Source organism: Meles meles, chromosome 17, assembly GCF_922984935.1.
Source record: "Meles meles chromosome 17, mMelMel3.1 paternal haplotype, whole genome shotgun sequence".
NCBI lineage: Eukaryota > Metazoa > Chordata > Mammalia > Carnivora > Mustelidae > Meles > Meles meles.
The window spans coordinates 5,492,324-5,509,932 of record NC_060082.1 but is presented as its reverse complement, the minus strand read 5'-3'; the positions used below and the strand labels follow the sequence as shown (position 1 = coordinate 5,509,932).

General features: G+C 51.1%; 1 protein-coding gene and 1 long non-coding RNA gene across 3 annotated transcripts; one reads left to right on the top strand and one right to left on the bottom strand.

Annotated features, from left to right (window-relative positions):
• Positions 1-2,038: 2,038 nt before the first annotated feature.
• Positions 2,039-6,585, bottom strand: LOC123927531. Its single transcript, XR_006815481.1, has 2 exons — positions 6,073-6,585; positions 2,039-2,869 (listed from the first exon to the last, which is right to left on the bottom strand). It is a non-coding gene; the product is annotated as an uncharacterized LOC123927531 (long non-coding RNA).
• Positions 6,586-6,613: 28 nt separating this feature from the next.
• On the top strand, positions 6,614-17,487 carry DEDD (death effector domain containing). 2 transcript variants are annotated; one of them, XM_045982161.1, is made up of 6 exons: positions 6,614-6,821; positions 8,606-8,638; positions 14,602-14,990; positions 15,136-15,243; positions 15,884-16,030; positions 16,611-17,487. In XM_045982161.1, exons 3-6 carry the CDS (start codon positions 14,666-14,668, stop codon positions 16,985-16,987), a joined length of 957 nt encoding a protein of 318 aa, XP_045838117.1. In that variant the 5' UTR covers positions 6,614-6,821; positions 8,606-8,638; positions 14,602-14,665; the 3' UTR covers positions 16,988-17,487. The 2 variants fall into 2 exon arrangements, with proteins under 2 accessions (XP_045838117.1, XP_045838118.1); XM_045982162.1 differs by lacking the exon at positions 6,614-6,821 and adding an exon at positions 6,867-6,980.
• Positions 17,488-17,609: the final 122 nt, after the last annotated feature.

Sequence of the window (17,609 nt, the reverse complement as noted above, 5' to 3'; positions counted from 1 at the left end):
GAGACCTTCCCAGATCATTCACTTCCCTGTCGCAGCATTCTGTTCCTTTCCTTCATAGCCCCTATCTCAATTTAGAATATTTTTCTTTCCTTAGTGAGCTCCATGAAGACATGTCTGTTTTGTTCACCGCTGTGTGTCCCCTCCTGTATGCCTGTCACAGCATCTGACATCAGTAGATGGTTATCATACACTTATTAAATAAATGATTGAATGACTTTCCTTGCCCGTGTTACTAGATTTTTGTTTTTAAGATTTTACTCATTTATTTCACAGACAGAGAGACAGTGAGAGGGAACACAAGCAGGGGGAGCAGGAGAGGGAGAAGCCTACTCCCCACTGAGCAAGGAGCCTGAGGTAGGACTAGATCCCAGGATCCTGGGATCATGACCTGAGCCAAAGGCAGACACTTAACGACTGAGCCACCCAAGTGCCCCTAGATTTTTTTAATACAATTTATTTGCTTCGAGAGAGAAAGAGAGAGAACATAAGTGGGAGGAATGGCAGAGAGAAGGAATCTTTCAAGCAGACTCCCCACTGATCAGGAAGCCTGCAAAGTTTGGGGGAGAGGGCTGTGGCTGTAGGGTTCAATCCCACAACCTAAGACTATGACCTGAGTCAAAACCTAGAGGTGGATGCCTAACTCTAAACCATTCAAGTGCTCCAAATCTTTTTTTTTTTTTAAGATTTTATTTATTGGGATGCCTGGTTGTCATCAGTCAGTTAAGCATCTGCCTTCAGCTCAGGTCATGATCTTGGGAGGCTGTGATCCAGCCCCGCATTGGACTCCCTGCTCAGTGCGGAGCCTGCTTCTCCGTCTCCCACTGCCCCTCTGCCCTGCTTGTGCTGTCTCGAATATATTAAAAATCTTTTTAAAAAAGGATTTTATTTGTTTTCAAGAGTGTGAACCAGAGCATGAGCGGCCACCGGTGGGGGTGGGGGTGTGGGGGAGGGGAGGGAGAAGCAGGCTCCCTGCTGAGGGGCTTGATCATGACCTGAGCCAAAGGCAGATGCTTAACCGACTGATGCCACCCAGGTCTCTCGCCAGTGTTACTAAATTAATAAAGCTAGGAGAATATCACAGATAGTATGCTTCTTTGTTTTGTTTGTTTTTAAAGATTTTATTTATTTATTTAACAGAGAGAGAGATCACAACTAGGCAGAGGCAGGTAAAGCGAGGCGGGGAAGCAGGCTCCATGCTGAAGAGAGAGCCCAATGCGCGGCTCGATCCCAGAACCCTGGGACCATGACCTGAGCCAAAGGAAGACGCCTAACGACTAAGCTGCCCAGGCGACCCCTGACACATTCTTTTAAAAAGACAGAGAATGGGCTGGAATATAGAAGCATTTTTTAAAAAAGATTTTATTTTTTTGACAGAGATCACAAGTAGGCAGAGAGGCAGGCAGAGAGGAGGAAGCAGGCTCCTTGCAGAGCAGAGAGCCCCACGTGGGGCTCGATCCCAGGACCCTGAGATCATGACCTGAGCCGAAGGCAGAGGCTTTAACCTACTGAGCCTACTGAGCACCCAGGCGCCCCTATAGAAGCATTTTTATTTGAACAACCAACCAAAGAACTGATTCTCTAATTATCTAGGGAGGTTGGTCTAACAGGGCTCTTTTTGGGGCGGGGCCTGTTGGATACCAGTGACTTGGAAGTTGTCCCCACGGGGGGCAGCAGAGAGCACTGATAAGGAACCTGGGAAGTTTCTGAAACCGGGAAGAAGTGTAGCAGATAAATATTGGGTAACATTTATTGTACTTATTACCTGCTGGGCTGTATGCTAATACCTCAGATATGTTAATTTCATATAACCATTAAAACAATGACCTATGGGGTGGATGTTGTATTTGCCCTTTTACACATGAGAAAATCACAGAGAAATTAAGGAACTCGTCCAAAGACTTATTGGTTAAAGTCAGAGCAGGGGAACAAAAAAGGGAGCCAGCTAAGGAGAGTTTTAGAAAAGATCATTAGGATTCGGTGGCGGTGGTCCTCCTTCCTCTACTCAGGAGCGAGGAGACACTGGGGTTCCAGCTCATAATTTGGCTTATGGTTGGGTTTGAAGCCGAAATGGAGTTTGGAGCTAGTCAAATGTTGGGTGAAAATGAGTAACAGGAACAGCCTGCAGTTAATGGGGACCCAAGAACCAGAGAGAACAGAAAGGTAAGCTGCTGTAGGATAAAGTTTAAGAGTAAAGGGGACAGGGATATGGGAATCAGAATGGCCCTGGAAGAGTCAAGAGGATACTGAGAACAGTGGGTTGTTAACAGTGGACTCTTCTTGAAGGAAATGTCTGTTCTGTAAAGATTTTAATTTTGGCAGAGCTGGGGAACAGCGTGGACTGGGCCAAGCCGTCCTAACAGAGCTTTCAGATCAACAAAGGGACAACATCTACTATTTGAATTGGTACGATCATTGATTTGGAAAAAAAAAAAACACTTAGTGGGGACACAGTAGCTCTCTGGAGCACTGACATGTAGCTGAGGGAGAAAATAGGACCAGTAAGCAGAAGTGACAAAGAGAGATTTTTCCAAGTCCAGAAAAAATGCTTTCCGAGCATTAGGAGTTAAGAACGACAGGCAGGACACCGTGGGAGTGGGAGCATGGGAAAGGTAGCTGAGGGATGTCAGGTTAAAGATGGCACGAAGGAACAGACAGCTGAGGGGACAGTGTTGAGAAGCAGAAGAGGGGAATCGGGATCAAGCCGAAGAGGCCGGTGTTGGAAAGTTCAAGGGATGATTTCTTGGCTGAGGCTCCAAAGAAGGGCTAGGAGCTGACGTAAGGGAACATCACAGCCGTCTGGGTCCTGATGAGTCTTCCTCTAGGAAAAGCCAGGGAGCATTCTGTGAAGAACACCAGGCTGGAGAGGCGGCTGCGTACAAAGGAACAGAGGTCCGGTGGGCTCAGGGGGAAAATGAGTGGGGTAGAAATTCTGACTCTGTCTAATGGACACAACCTTCTGAAGCAGAGGCTGTTCATCTCCAGACAACTGTGCTTTCATTTTCTTGCAAAAACTCGCTCCTCCTTGAAGCTGATGTCACTGGCTCCTTGACCCTTTAGCACTCCTGCTTGCTGACATCAGCACCTTGTTCAGGAACCTCTCAGCCAGCTCTTCCTCTCATTCTGGGTGGTTTTAGGAAAATCCGTATGACTCCTAGTTACTGCTTTTTTTTAATTAGTTTATTTTTATTACATGTATTTTTTCCCTAGTTACTGCTTGACCTTCTCAACTCCAACCTATACTCCTGCTTTCAATCCCTTACCTTCACCAGTTCTTGCAACACAGGTCTGTCTTTCTTTTCTTTTCTCCCCCCCCCTTTTTTTAAAGAGCTAATCCAGCTCCAATTTATTTTTTTTTAAAGATTTTATTTATTTATTCGACAGACAGAGATCACAACCAGGCAGAGAGGCAGGCAGAGAGAGAGGAGGAAGCAGGCTCCCTGCCAAGCAGAGAGCCCGATGCGGGGCTCGATCCCAGGACCCTGGGATCATGACCTAAGCTGAAGGCAGAGGCTTTAACCCACTGAGCCACCCAGGCGCCCTCCAATTTATTTTTTATTTTAAATTTTCAAGTAACTTTTACACCCAATGTGAGGCTTGAACTCACAATCTCAAGATCAAGATCTGAATGCTCTACCCACTGGGCCAGCCAGGCACTCTCACACAGGTTTTTCTTTCTTTTTTTAACATTTTATTTATTTAGGGGCGCCTGGGTGGCTTAGTGGGTTAAGCCTCTGCCTTCGGGTCAGGTCATGATCTCAGGGTCCTGGGATCGAGCCCCACATCGGGCTCTCTGCTTCACGGGGAGCCTGCTTCTCCCTCTCTCTCTGCCTGCCTCTCTGCCTATTCATGATCTGTCAAATAAATATATAAAAATCTTAAAAAAAAAGATTTTATTTATTTATTTGGGAGGCAGAGAGAGCACAAGCAGGGAGGGAGGGAGAGGGAGAAGCAGGCTCCTCTCTGAGCAAGGAGCCCAAAGTGGAACTCACACCCAAGACCTGAGATCATGACCTAAGCCAAAGGCAGGGGCTCACTGACTGCCCCCAGGCGCCTCCACCCCGCCCCCCTCCAGTTCTTCTTGACAGCAGCTTCAGTGCCATAGTAAGGATCAGGAGAGGCAGCACTGGTGGGGCCAGAGGGGGCTTCAAGGTCCCTTGAAAGACTGGAACTGGCAGCCATGATCCGTAAGGGTGGAACAGCACAGGGCTCCAATCCCACGTAATATCTGGGGGAAGGTTCACGAGCTGGATTTGACCAAGCTTCTAGGAAAATGAGGTCTGGAGTTAAAGGCACCTTTCCTATTAGTGGCCTTTCTGGGGATATGTGACACTTAACAACTCTGCTCCTCTTGAAACGCTCTCTTCCTGGGTGCCTGGGTGGCTCAGTCGGTTAAGCGTCTGCCTTCAGCTCAGGTCATGATCCAGGGGCCTGGATGGAGCCTCAAGGCTGGCACTGGGCTCCCTGCTCAGCGGGGTGTCTGCTTCTCCCTCTTCCCCGCCCCCTTCAAATAAATAAAATCTTAAAGAAAAAACAAAACAAAACACCACTCTCTTCCCTCAGATTCTATAAGAATCGTCACTTAATTTTTATTCTTTCTCATTGGCTGTTCCTTTTCAAAGATTTTCCAAGGGCTCCTCTTCACGTATTACAAATGTTGGAATTCCCCCAGAGCACTCTTCTTAGCCCTCTGCTGTTCTCTGGAGTTTGCCCAAATCCATGGCTTCAAGTGCCACTGAAATGTTCGTGATTCAGAATTTCTGGCCTATACATCACTGGAGTTTTAAAAAAGTAGCTTTCTATAAAAGTAATATATGTACATAGTAAAACAAATTCAAACAGTAAAGATGGATCTAAAATAATACGTAGAAATCTTCATCCTTCATCGTCCTGAGGCCCATTCTTCATGGTTACTTTTTAAAAAATCTTGTTTATTTGAGAGAGAGCGTGAGCGAGTGAGAGCGATCCCAAGACTCTGGGATCATGACCCGAACGGAAGGCAGACACTTAACCGACTGAGCCCCGAGGTGCCCCCATGGCTAACTGTTAAATGCCTGTGTAAATGTGCCATCCGTATTCTTCTACTCATGCTTTCCTTTCCATTTAGTGATTTCCATTTAATTCTCCCTTATTCAGATCTGCGTATTCAATTGCCATTGGTACCATAGATCTGACAGTCCCACAGGGATCGAAAAGTCCTCCCCTTTCTGTGGAATCCTGGCTCATGCTACACCCTATGGCTAGCCTCTTTTTTACAGTCACCACCACCAGAAAACTCTTTCTACGTTGTCCATTTCCAGTCACTCAGTTTACTTCACTCTGGTTTGTATCCCACAGTATCTCTGAAACAACTTTCTCCAAAATTACCAAAGGACTTCCTCTTGCAATACCCAATGGACACATTGTAGTATAAACCTCGCCTAACCTGTTACCTTTAACCCTCTGACCGGTTTCCCTGGTACTTCACTCCTGGATTAGTTTTTCTGCCCCTTCTCAGTGTCCCTTTCTCTGTTTTCTGCCCTCATCTCATTCTCCAGATGCAGACACTCCTCTCTAGACCGTCTTATCCACGTCCCTGGCTTCAACACCTATGTTCACACGCTCGCTCGCGCACACGCCCCAAACTTTGGGGCTTCCAACCCACATGATCTCATATTCGACTGTCCAAAGAGTGGATATCTAAACCAACAGCGCACCTAAACTCATCCTCTCTCCCCAAACCAACGAGAAAATGGCATCACTTTTCCTCGGTTACCCAACTCAATACACTGGGGATTAACCTCTGCCTCATCCCCATTTCCGATGTTTTTCCCACCCGCACTCTCCCTCCTCTGGGTCAGACCACTACCCTCTCTCGCCTGGAGAAGAGCTTCCCAACTGTTCTGGCCCCTAACCTCGTTCCCTCCTACCCATTCCCCCCACTGCAACCAGCGATCTCTTAAAAATGCAAATACAATTGTTCACTTCTCTGCCAAGGCTCTTCAAAGTTGACTCGCTGCCCTTCGGGTAAAAATCAACGCCCTCACAGGCCTTGCGTAATCGCTCCCTCCCATTCTCACCGGCCTCACTTATTACCTCCTTTAACCACCACGCCGCGGACAGCTCCAGAGCGCACCCGGCCCCCCAGCCCCAACTCCCGCCAGTCCAGGAAGCGGGCGCTGAACAGGCAAACGTTTGCTTAAAGAACGAAATCCGAGCGGGCATCCGGGCAGCACCTTCAGCTCCGGACGCAGGTTTACCGAACGTCCGGATTTACCGGAAGTTCGGGGCAAAGGTCAAATCCCGATCGTGACCCTTTGCCGAAGTTCGCGGGGCCGTTCGACCCTTGCAGTATTCCGCCCTTATGAGTCATGGCTGCTGGTCCAGTCTTTCGATGGGTCTTGAAGTCGACGGCAGCCAGCTCTGGCGCCCCCAATGTTCTCACACTCGAGAATGAAAGCCTCACTGCCTCCTCACTAGGGCCCTGAAGCCCGCGTCAGGAAGAACCTGCGGTGCCCGCTTGCCCCAAAGCAAGATGGCGGCCAGCCTCTAGTCTCCCTTCCCACACTGAAGCTATCCACGCCCCGGTTAATGCCGCTGCCAGGCTGCCCTCACCTAGCATGGCCACGCCGGCTCATGCCTCACTATGGTCTCGAAGCCGCCGCTAACCGGCCAAGTTCCGGGAGGCGCAGCTCTGGACGAGGCCGCCCCCCCTCCCCCACGCCCGCGGCGGCGGCGGCGGCGGCGGTGGCGGCGGCGGCCGGAGCCCGGATGCGGCGGCGTGCGACGGGACGGGAGGGCGGCGCGGATGGATCCAACATGGCGGCGCCGAGCCTGAGCCGAGAGTGAGGCGGCGGGGCGGCGGAGTGGGGAGGGGGAGGCGAGCGGGACGGGGCGGGGCCGGGCGGGGCCGCGGAGGGCTTGGGGAAGGAAAGTGGAGGGGGAGGCGGAGGCGACGTCCAGCCCGAGAACCTCGGGAGAGGGAGGTGACGGGACGCTGCGAGGTGGGGGAGGGGAGCGGCCGAGGGGGCGTGCGGGGGAGGTGGCAACTGTGGGAGAGGGCAGGGGCGAGGCGGGGGAGTGGGCGCGGGGAGGGGCGTAAACAAGGGCCGGGCCGGGCCGGGCCGGGGGTGTTGGCGCGGCCGAGGTGGGAGTGGGGCTGCGATCCCGCGGGATTGAGGGCGGTGGGCGCGGGAGGGAGCGGCCGGGGGTGCGAAGGGGAAGGGGCTGGTGGCATGTGGTGGGAGGGACTGGACTCTGGAGAGCGGTGTTGGGAGGAGGTGGGAAGGGCTGAGGAGGGGACTTCAGACGTTTGGGGGGAGGTTTTGAAAGTGTTACATTGGAGGTGGGAGGGGGAAGGGCCTAGGGGAGAATTTGGGTGGAAAAGGAGAGCACGGAGGTTTGGGGGAATGGAGAGCGTGGCGGTGTGACGAGGGAATGGGGAAAGTGAGAGACTAGGAGGAAAGTTTGGGAGGAAGGGGAATGGGCTGGGAGATAGGACAGTGGAGCTGCACGGGTGAGAGGTTGGGGGTTTCCCTCCCCGCCCCCCCTCCAAAGGAAGAGAGAGCAGAGTTAAGCGGCATCAGTTGCAACCAATTCTAATTGCCAGGCCTTTAGCTTTTAATAGGGTGGGAAGGGCAGAAGGGAATGGCTCAGAGAATTGGGGTTGGATGAGGGCTCAACTGGATTTGCTTTCCAAAGGCTCCCTGATTTACTGCTCCCTTGTTGTTCCTGGTTCCCCGAAGAAGGGGAAATGGGGAAGCCAGGGTCACCGCCACCAAAGTGGAGAAGGAGTAAAGGACTTTTCTAGTTTTTAGCAGTTAGCCATGTAAGAATGGGGAAACAGCCATGCTGATTTGGACCCCCGTATGTCAGGGTGTAGGCTCTGGAAGTCTGAGAAAGGGAACAGAAAACAGGGTGGCATCTAGGCAACCTGGATAATTAAATGAGTGCTTTAGTTTCCAGACCTTTCTTTTGCTGTTTAAGTGCTAAGAGGGAGGGGTCGGTATTCGCATATAGAAAATGTTCCCTGGTGAAATGTGGATGTGTGAATGGATGCAGCCCTGGTGGTTATTTTGTCCGCACTATGTGGTAAGGAAAGGGCAGAAGACAGAATTTGGAGGATAGTTCTGCTCTGATAAGCGAAGTGATAGAAAGTGCCGCCTTTAGCTGTAACCATTTCCCCGCCCCGGGTTCTCCCTAAAGTTGAAGTCAATGTTAATATTGTAACAAAATAGGTGGATCTCCTAAGGAATTGAGGAATCAGGTGAGAAGGTAGCAGGGGATAATTGGTTTGCCCACAAGTTGTTGAATTGCCCACAAGTTGCCATGAACCATTTAGGCTGGAATTCTTGGGAGTTGGTATTGTTTTGTGACTCGGTTAGTAGAGAGTTAGGGGAAGCCTGGGGAGTTGGTCGGGGGGGGGGGGGGGGGGGGGGGTGAGTTCTCTTATTTAGCTTTGAGTGGATTATTTTAATCGAAATGGCTTTAGGGTGTCTGTGTATTCTTGTAACCAAGAGTAACTCTTTGGACCTTTGATGTTTCAAAATAAAGCTTGAAAACTGACTCTTTCCCCCCTCCCCTCCCCCATTTGTTTTTGTTTTGCTGCTGGCTTCCAACCTTGTGCTAGGAAGAGACCTGGGAAATTAAGTTTCTTGCAACGGTAAGTCTGGAACTTTTTGTTTGTTTTTGAACAATGGAAGGGAATGAATGGGAATGGCATGAGAAATGTATTGGGGTTGAGCCCAGTAATGGGTTAGATGCTGGGAAAATGAGTTTTCACCTACACAGCAGAGTGAATGAGGTCTGTTGCAGTCACTGTCTTTCTGGGTAACTGGAGATTGGTAGGAAGGAAAACAGAGCAGAAGTTAGATGTTTGGGGGCAAGCCCCCAGCTTTGGTTTGTTATTATCTAGTCATTTTGGTCAGCTCAGATAGAAACATTGTTTAACATATGGAACATTGTACTCTAACACAACCGGCTACTAATTTACCCCTTGGGGAGTTGCAGGGGGTGAGGAGGGCACCTTCCATGGGAAGGCTTTTTCTCTAGCTTACACTTTCTTCTAGTTGTTCAGGTTCCTGGAATCTTCCTGTTGAAAATATACTATGTAATTCTTTAAAAAAATTTTTTTAAAGATTTTATTTATTTATTTGGCAGAGAGAGAGAGCTCAAGCAGGGGGATCAGCAGGCCAAGGGAGAGAGAGAAGCAGGCTCCCCACCGAGCAGGGAGCCCGATGTGGGGCTCGATCTCAGGCCCCTGGGATCAGGACCTGAGGTGAAGGCAGATGCTTAACTGACTGAGCCACCCAGGCGCCCCACATACTATGTAATTCTGACTTCCAGATATTTGGTTACATTTTCGCTGTCCCACCAGCAAGAAAGCTCTATCTCTCAGTCATCTTGAAGCTTTTCCATATTTTCATTCCAAGTTTCAAGACATCACTCTTTTTTACTTCTTCCACGTGACTTTCCTCCCTAAGGGCTGCAGAGAGAGATTCAAATACTTTGGTTTTGCGAAAATATAGATGCCATCTCTGTTGAGATAAAACTAGAGTTTTGTCTTCATTTCAAGAGATCATTCTTTTTGGTTTTTTTGTTTTGTTTTTTTTTTTTTTTAAAGATTTTATTTATTTTTTAGAGAGGCAATGAGAGAAAGCACGAGCAGGGAGGAAAGGGAGAAGCAGGTTCCCAGCAGGCAGGGAGCACAATGTAGGGCCTGATCCCTGGACTCCAATATCATGACCTGAGCCCAAGGCAGATGCTTAACCGAATGAGCCACCCAGGCGCCCCTCTTTCTGTATTTATTCCGCATGACTGTCCTCTACAGGCTTCCAAGAGAGTCAAGTACCTCAAAAACCACAGATGTCATTCCTGGTTGGGATGAGACCAGACTCTTTGGAAGCGGAAACCTGATAGGCTGTTCTGTAGATACATACAGACTGTTGGCACTTGGCTGGTTTGGACCTCCCTAAAGAAAACGTACAAAAAACTACAACTCCAGGAAATGCAGCAATTCCTGGGAATAAAAATTATTCTTGGGGGTAAAAATAATAATAAAAAAATTGGGGAAACTGTAATAGGGGAATCATATTAGGTTCTCAAACGGACCCAAACCAGCCAGCGGGATCAGGACTCCTTGACTGGAGTGTTTTGTTTGTCTCTTGATATCTGGCAATATTTCAGACACCAGGACTTAGGAGTTCTTTTTATTTTTTTTATTTTATTTTTTTAATATTTTATTTATTTGACAGAGAGATCACAACTAGGCAGAGAGGCAGGCAGAGAGAGAGAGAGGAGGAAGCAGGCTCCCCGCAGAGCAGAGAGTCCGACGCGGGGCTCGATCCCAGGACCCTGGGATCATGACCTGAGCCGAAGGCAGAGGCTTTAACCCACTGAGCCACCCAGGCGCCCCTTTAGGAGTTCTTTTTAATCTATTTACAGGGGGTACGTTCTTCTTACTACTCTGCTATCTTTCATCTAGGATCTCTGTATATTTTAAGCTGTGTTCCCAAGCTTCACTGCCACAAAAAGCTGAGTATATTTTGGTTGAAGAGGAAGTTGGCCATGTTCTTTTAATGCTGAAGTTAGATAGATTCTTGGAACCCTATCTGGATTGCCAAATGAGTGAACTCACCATCCTAGACGATAAGTAACTGGGCAGGGGGGCTGCCTGTTAGCCTGCATGTCAGCCTCCTGACATTTCTTTCAAGGAAGTGGCCTTGGGAAACTTAAACAACTTCTACATTTTGCTTCATCGAGTAAGCAGAATGTCTGATCAGCAGTTGAACAAGGAAGGGTCTGCAGCTGGTCGAGTTTCAGGACTTTAAAGATGGTTGCGAGGGCTCAGTGCCGGATCCTTTTTGTTTGTCTTGCAGAGGAGGGCATTTCTCTTCTCTTCACAGAGGTCCAGCTTGAACTAGGTCACATCCGACCTCCCGGGATGGGGCAGAAGAGAGTATAGCCTCACCACTTGCTGCTCTCCTGAATGGCAACAGCAGGTGATAGAGAAGCCAGGGTTGGAGAGGGATGGAACTCCTTAGTGCTCTTGAACTTGGGAGTTAAATAAGTCTGTGTCTGACTGGCTTTGCTTTTCTTCTGGAATATTGTTGGATGGGTTTGGGTCGGAAGGACCCAGTGGCTTCCCTCTCTAGATCTAGGGTGGAGAGTGACATGCCGTCTCTCTCCTTTTGACCCTTCATCACAGTCCATCTACAATAGGGTTTCTCAGCATCAGCTTTTTTTTTTTTAAGATTTTATTTATTTGAGAGACAACGCATGCGCATGTGTGAGGTGGGGGAGGGGCAGAAGGAGGAGGAGACCCCCCCCCCCAGTAGGGAACCCGCCACAACACAGGGCTTGATCCCAGGACCCCGGGATCATGTCCCAAGCCGAAGGCAGACAGTTAACGGAGTGAGCCACCCAGGCATCCCTCATTATTGACATTTTGGCTGGATAATTCTGTGTTGCAGGGGCTGTCCTGTGCATTATAAGATGTTTAGAAGCATCCACGGCCTCTGTTTGGCGCAGGCCAGTAGCGCGGTCCCTTGCCCCCTCCAGCCATCATGGTCTAAAATGTCTTCCAACATTGCTGCACTTCCCCTGGGCGGGGGCGGGGCAGGGGGGCGGCGCAGAATCCTCCCTGGTTGAGAACCACTGACCTAGAAGCTCTGATATTTCCTGGCACTTCGAGTGATCCAGCCTGGGATCTAGCACTTAAGGGTGGCTGTTTTTTCCCTCAAATCTAGAGAGTTAGCCCTCAGAGGACAGAGGCCTGTTAGGAAATTGCATCCGTTGATACGTGATTAGGACCGTAGCGCTTTCCTGTATTTGGCCTCATTTTCCAGGGGGAAGGTATGTGGGGACAATATTCCTTCCCTTCTGGGCGTTTATAGTCGGGACCCTTTGAACTCTGGAGCTCTCTAGCCACCTGCTCTTTGGATTGATCGAATGTGAAACCTTCCCATCTGCTTTTTCTGGGCTCCTTGCAGCCAGCAGCTGGCCAAAAGGAACAGGTGGGATGGGGAACAGGGAGAGGTCTAGGGAGGCTCAGTTTTCTCATGTTGCCTGCTATGAGCAAGGAGTTACTTTCCCTCAGTCCCCCTCCCCGCCCCCCCTGTTCGTACCAGAAACTACAACCGGTGAAAGGAGAGGAAGAGGCAGAGAAAACCAGCCCATAGTAGGGTAGCTGCTTTCCCAGCTGTTTCCCATGCTCGGGGGTGGGGGGGCATCTGGGTTCTCATAGCAGATACAAGCTATTTTTCTTGTCCACGCATCAGAACCCATGATACAGGGCTGAGTGATTCCAGGGTGGACCTCCCCTTTTCTTAAGGGAAGGAGTCTCTGAGTCCGTTTTAGGATTATTGAGGAAGAGAGAACCAGGTCCTACATGCTCTTCAGTTTTCACAGAGCCCATCGGCTTGACTCTTTGGAAGCAGCTTATCGTTTTTATTCTCTTTCTTAACCTAGCCTCAGCTTCTTGGTGTGTAAGACAGGGCAGCCTGTCCTGTTGCTGAGGAGGGTGCTGGGGAATGGGTAGTTCTGCACAGTGTGGGGGAGGCTGCAGATGACTGGAGTGTATGCAGGTAACGAGGTTGTGTGTATCGGTTTCTAACGAAGTCCTCTCTCGGACTTGTAGGAGTTTCTTAATTGGTATTGCTTGCGATGATGTCCTGGAGACTAAGTTCAGTTCAGGAGGTCGTGAGTACTACGTGCCAGTCTCCAGCCGTTGCCAGGCACTGGGGATGTAAAGATGAGTATGACTTAGTCCGTCTACATGAGGTGTTGAAGGTCTACTAGGATAATGAACACATGGATAGTTTTAGTACACTTTGATAAGGGGCTTAAAGGGGATACGCATGATGTTCTGTAGGGGCACAGAAGAGGACTACTTAACCTGGCATGGAGGTGTGGAGACTGAATTTGAAGATGGTGTCTGAGCTGACTTTTAAAGGCTGAGTAGGAGTTAGCCATCTGCAAAAGGGTGGTGACGGGGCATATATGGGACAGTGGAGGGAGAGGGGCCCTCCAGCAAAAGGAACAGGCTGAAGAAAGGGACGGAGAAAGGAACGGCGTGCTGTATTTGAGCTATAAACAAACTGGTAATGGGGGAGAATAAAAAGTGGGTTATGAGGTTGGAGGGGTAGAGGCAGGGCCTGATCTCAGAGGTTTCGTGTGCTGCGTAAGGAGTTTACCAGTGTTCTTACAGGTAGGGAGGAGGCTGTAGATAGGGCTTAAGCAGAAAAGTGATGTGGTCAGTTGTGCATTTTATTTATTTTTTCTACAGATTTTACTTATTTGTTTTAGAGAGCGAGCACGAGCAGGAGGGATGGAGGGGGAGAAAGAGAGAATCTCAAGCAGACCCTGTGTTGAGCGCGGAGCCCGATGTGGGACTCTGTCCCAGGTCCCTGCGATCATGACCTGAGCGGAAAACAAGAGTCGGATGCTCAACCGACTGTGCCACCCAGGTGCCCCTCAGTTGTACGTTTTAGATAGCTCATTCAGCAGGATGTGGGGAATGGATTTAGGTGGGTTAAGACCGTTGGTAAGGAGAGCCCCTGAAGAGGGTGTTAACCATAGTCCTGGAGAGAGATTATTGGGACCTGAACCAGGGCAGTGGCCGTGGAAAGGTGAGGGTATTTAAGACACATTCAGAAGTGGCTTCAACAGGAGCTTATGATGAATCGAGTGACTGGAGCCGTGGCCAGGGCGGAGCGGCACGCATGCCTGACTAGCATGGACACGGAAGCCTCTGAACTTGAGGCCTGGTTACTGGTTGGTCATTGACATTACCTAGCTTGATGGTGGAACTTTGTGAATCAAATACCAAATGATCGGGGCGCCTTGGTGGCTCAGTGGGTTGAGCCTCTGCCTTTGGCTCAGGTCATGATCTCAGGGTCCTGGGATGGAGCCCCACCTCGGGCTCTCTGCTCAGCAGGGAGCCTGGTTCCCTCTCTCTCTCTGCCTGCCTCTCTGCCTACATGTGATCTCTGTCTGTCAAATAAATGAATAAAAATCTTAAAAAAAAAAATCTCTTTCTGTTGGCACAGCGATTTCACATGTGTTTTCTAATTGGACCCTTGACAAGTCTGGAGAGTACTTTCATTCGTGTTTTGGGGGGGGGGGCAGTGACTCACATAAGGTCTCCCGGCTCCACGGCTTGCTAATGACACAGGCAGGCCTGAAACTAGTTCTCACCCCAAAGACTGTCTGTCTCCCTCCCGTCTGTAAGTTCATCTGCCGCAGCCTCCATGTTAGTTTAGTGTGAACTGTCTCCTTTTCAATTTTGCCTACATTTAAGAGGTGAGCCGGTTGGGGGTGGGACAGAGAGCACAAGGGACCGAAAAGAGTATTTGGGGCACAAGAGAACAATCGGGGGAACATCGAATAGCAACTCCCGCTGAATATGCTGCATGGAAATTGCAGAGAATGTTCTCTCTTAGGAAAAGGGACTTAGGACTTAGGACAACCTCTGTTGGATGGGAGAGCTCTAGGCTTTATTTTTCAACCAGTACTTATGGAGCATTACCCCGGGCCAGGTGCTGTGTCAGGGGCTGGGGATAGACGAGTGAATGAGACCAGTTCTGGCCCTCGAATAGCTCACGGGTTCTCTCCTTGTGCTTGCAGTACGGTGGGGATCGCAGCCGCCGCGCAGGGATTCTGGAAAGCCTCGCGCGCCTGAGCCCCCAGCATGGCGGGCCAGAAGCGGCGGGCGAGCCAGGTGTGGCCGGAAGAGCGCGGCGAGCAGGAGCACGGGCTGTACAGCCTGCACCGCATGTTCGACATCGTGGGCACCCACCTGACACACCGAGATGTGCGCGTCCTTTCTTTCCTCTTCGTTGATGTCATCGATGACCACGAGCGGGGCCTCATCCGCGACGGACGTGACTTCTTACTGGCGTTGGAGCGCCAGGGCCGCTGTGACGAGAGTAACTTTCGCCAGGTGCTGCAGCTGCTGCGGATCATCACGCGCCACGACCTGCTGCCCTACGTCACCCTCAAGCGGAGGCGGGCCGGTGAGCGGAGCCCCGGGGGGGCCAGGCGGGCTTGGGGGTCCAGGCGGGACGGGGTGTTGACCCTGGGGGCTCCCCGGGACAAGAGAGGAGCCGCGTAGGAGGGAGGGCTGGCTCTTTTCCTGAATGACTCCCTCCCCTCCTGTAGTGTGCCCCGACCTTGTAGACAAGTATCTGGAGGAGACATCCATTCGCTATGTGACCCCCAGAGCCCTCAGCGATCCAGAACCGAGGCCTCCACAACCCCCCAAAACAGGTAAGAAGATAGTGACTCTCCTAATGTTCATCTTCAAGAAAGAAGACACCAGGGCGCCCGGCCCGCTCAGTAGAGCGCGCGACTCTCGATCTTGAGTCATGAGTTGAAGCCCCGTGTTGGGTGTACGGCTTACGTGAGAGGAAAGGGGGTGCACCTGGGTGGCACGGCGGTTGAGCGTCCGACTCTTGGTTTCGACTCGGGTCATGCTCTCGGGGTTGTGGGATTGAGCCCCGCGTTGGGCTTCTTGCTCTCTGGGCAGACGGCTGGAGAGTTTCTCTCTTCTCCTCGCTCTCCCTCTTGCCCCTCCTCCTGCACGCACACACTCTTTTTCTCAAAAAAAGAAAAGAAAGTTACCAAACCCATCCTTTTCCCAGCTCTGCCAGCCTGAGTGAAAAGATACTGTGTCTCTCTCACTGCTGCCCCCCCCACCCCCCAATCTCTAGCCCCATAATAATCAGGTGAGGTGTTCACGCTTCACCTGGGTCCTGCAACTGTCCCCACGTTTTGTCTTCTTTTCAGGTCACTTTACTGATAGAGCTTTTAGGGCTAAGTGTAAACGATTCCTTTCTCATTCCAAGGGAAGTGTTTACATTTCTGCTTTTACCATACTATGGTTTTTCCCTTTCCACCCTCTGGTCAGTGCCTCCCCACTATCCTGTGGTGTGCTGCCCGGCATCGGGCCCTCAGATGTGTAGCAAGCGGCCAGCTCGAGGGAGAGCCACCCTTGGGAGCCAACGAAAACGCCGGAAGTCAGTAACGCCAGACCCCAAGGAAAAGCAGACATGTGGTGAGGAAGTTGAAGGGCGTGAGAGGCGGTGTAGACTTGAAGGGAAACGCAGCTGCTGCGGGGGTTCTAGAGGCGGAGGGGACCTGAGCGGGAGACAGAAATGCTGAGATACCGGGCGGTGTAAGGCTGGGGTCGAACGGTTGAACGACTTGCTGGGATGGAATAGCTGGGCTCTGGGGAGAGAACTCCTTGGTCTCTGTGGCAGTACCTCTCAGCTCCCTCTAGTTAATAGTACAGCAGAGGGACGCCGTCACGACATCCTTACTGTCGGGTGACCCAGGCATGACCGAGTACTAGAAGGAACTCGGGTGCCTGTTAGGAGGGGATCTCCTAGAAGTAAGGTGCTGCTGGTGAGCAGTGGCCACAGTCTGCCCCGAGCTTGGCCCGTTTGAGGGGAACTCTGGTGTCGAGGCAAGGATTTCGGGGGTACATAGAGAAGAAGTCCTGGGGAGAGGCAGAGAAGCGGGCAGGCGAGTGAGGCACCCAGCTTCCCCGCCCAGCCGTTCCGTTCCCCCTCTGGCGCGAGGGTTGTCCGCGCCCCCTCAGTGCAACCCCGTGTGCGTGTCTCCTGTCCCCCCAGACATCAGACTGCGGGTCCGGGCCGAGTACTGCCAGCATGAGACCGCTCTGCAGGGCAACGTGTTCTCGAACAAGCAGGACCCACTGGAGCGCCAGTTTGAGCGCTTTAACCAGGCCAACACCATCCTCAAGTCTCGGGACCTGGGCTCCATCATCTGTGACATCAAGTTCTCCGAGCTCACCTACCTCGACGCATTCTGGCGCGACTACATCAACGGCTCGCTACTAGAGGCGCTTAAAGGCGTCTTTATCACAGACTCCCTCAAGCAGGCTGTGGGCCACGAAGCCATCAAGCTGCTGGTGAACGTGGACGAGGAGGACTACGAGCTGGGCCGGCAGAAGCTCCTGAGGAACTTGATGCTGCAGGCACTGCCCTGACCTTCCCTCCCTCGGCTCGGGGGACGAGTCCCACCGCCTGCCTCTGGGGCTTACATACTGTTCTGGGGTTTGTTCTCTGCCCTTCCGACCAATCACACCCCTGCCTTTTTTTTTTTTTTTTTTAAAGGAAGAGACAAAAATGGAAGTGGTGTTCCCCACCCCTCCCTGTCCCCACATGCCTGGGCCTCCCCTTTGTTTCCCTTTTCCACGTGCCCTCCTAATGTGTGTCTCTACAGCCGCCTTGCCACTGAGCCGTAAGACAAACGTAGAGGGAGAAGCAAAGGCTACGGCACGTAGTCTCTGCGAGGGCTGGACGTGAACACTGCTTTTGGGTGCGTTGCGGGGTTATCCGTACTTCTGGCTTTACGAGGGCTCTTCAATTTTGTCTGAAAAACCAAAGGGCTGTGAGTAAGGGAGCTGTGTGGAAGGTGGGACTCTGAAGTGTATTTTGGAAATGAATCACCACCCTCTCCCAAATTATAGAATTTTTAAAAAACAAAGAAGCTGTGGCCCTTTCCGCGCTCTCCTGGCCTCTGGTGCTGCTCCTCTCTGCCCCGTTCCTCCGTTGCAGGGTTGCAGGCCTCTGCCTGGTGCGGCTCTGTCCTTTGTCCCCTTTGCCAAA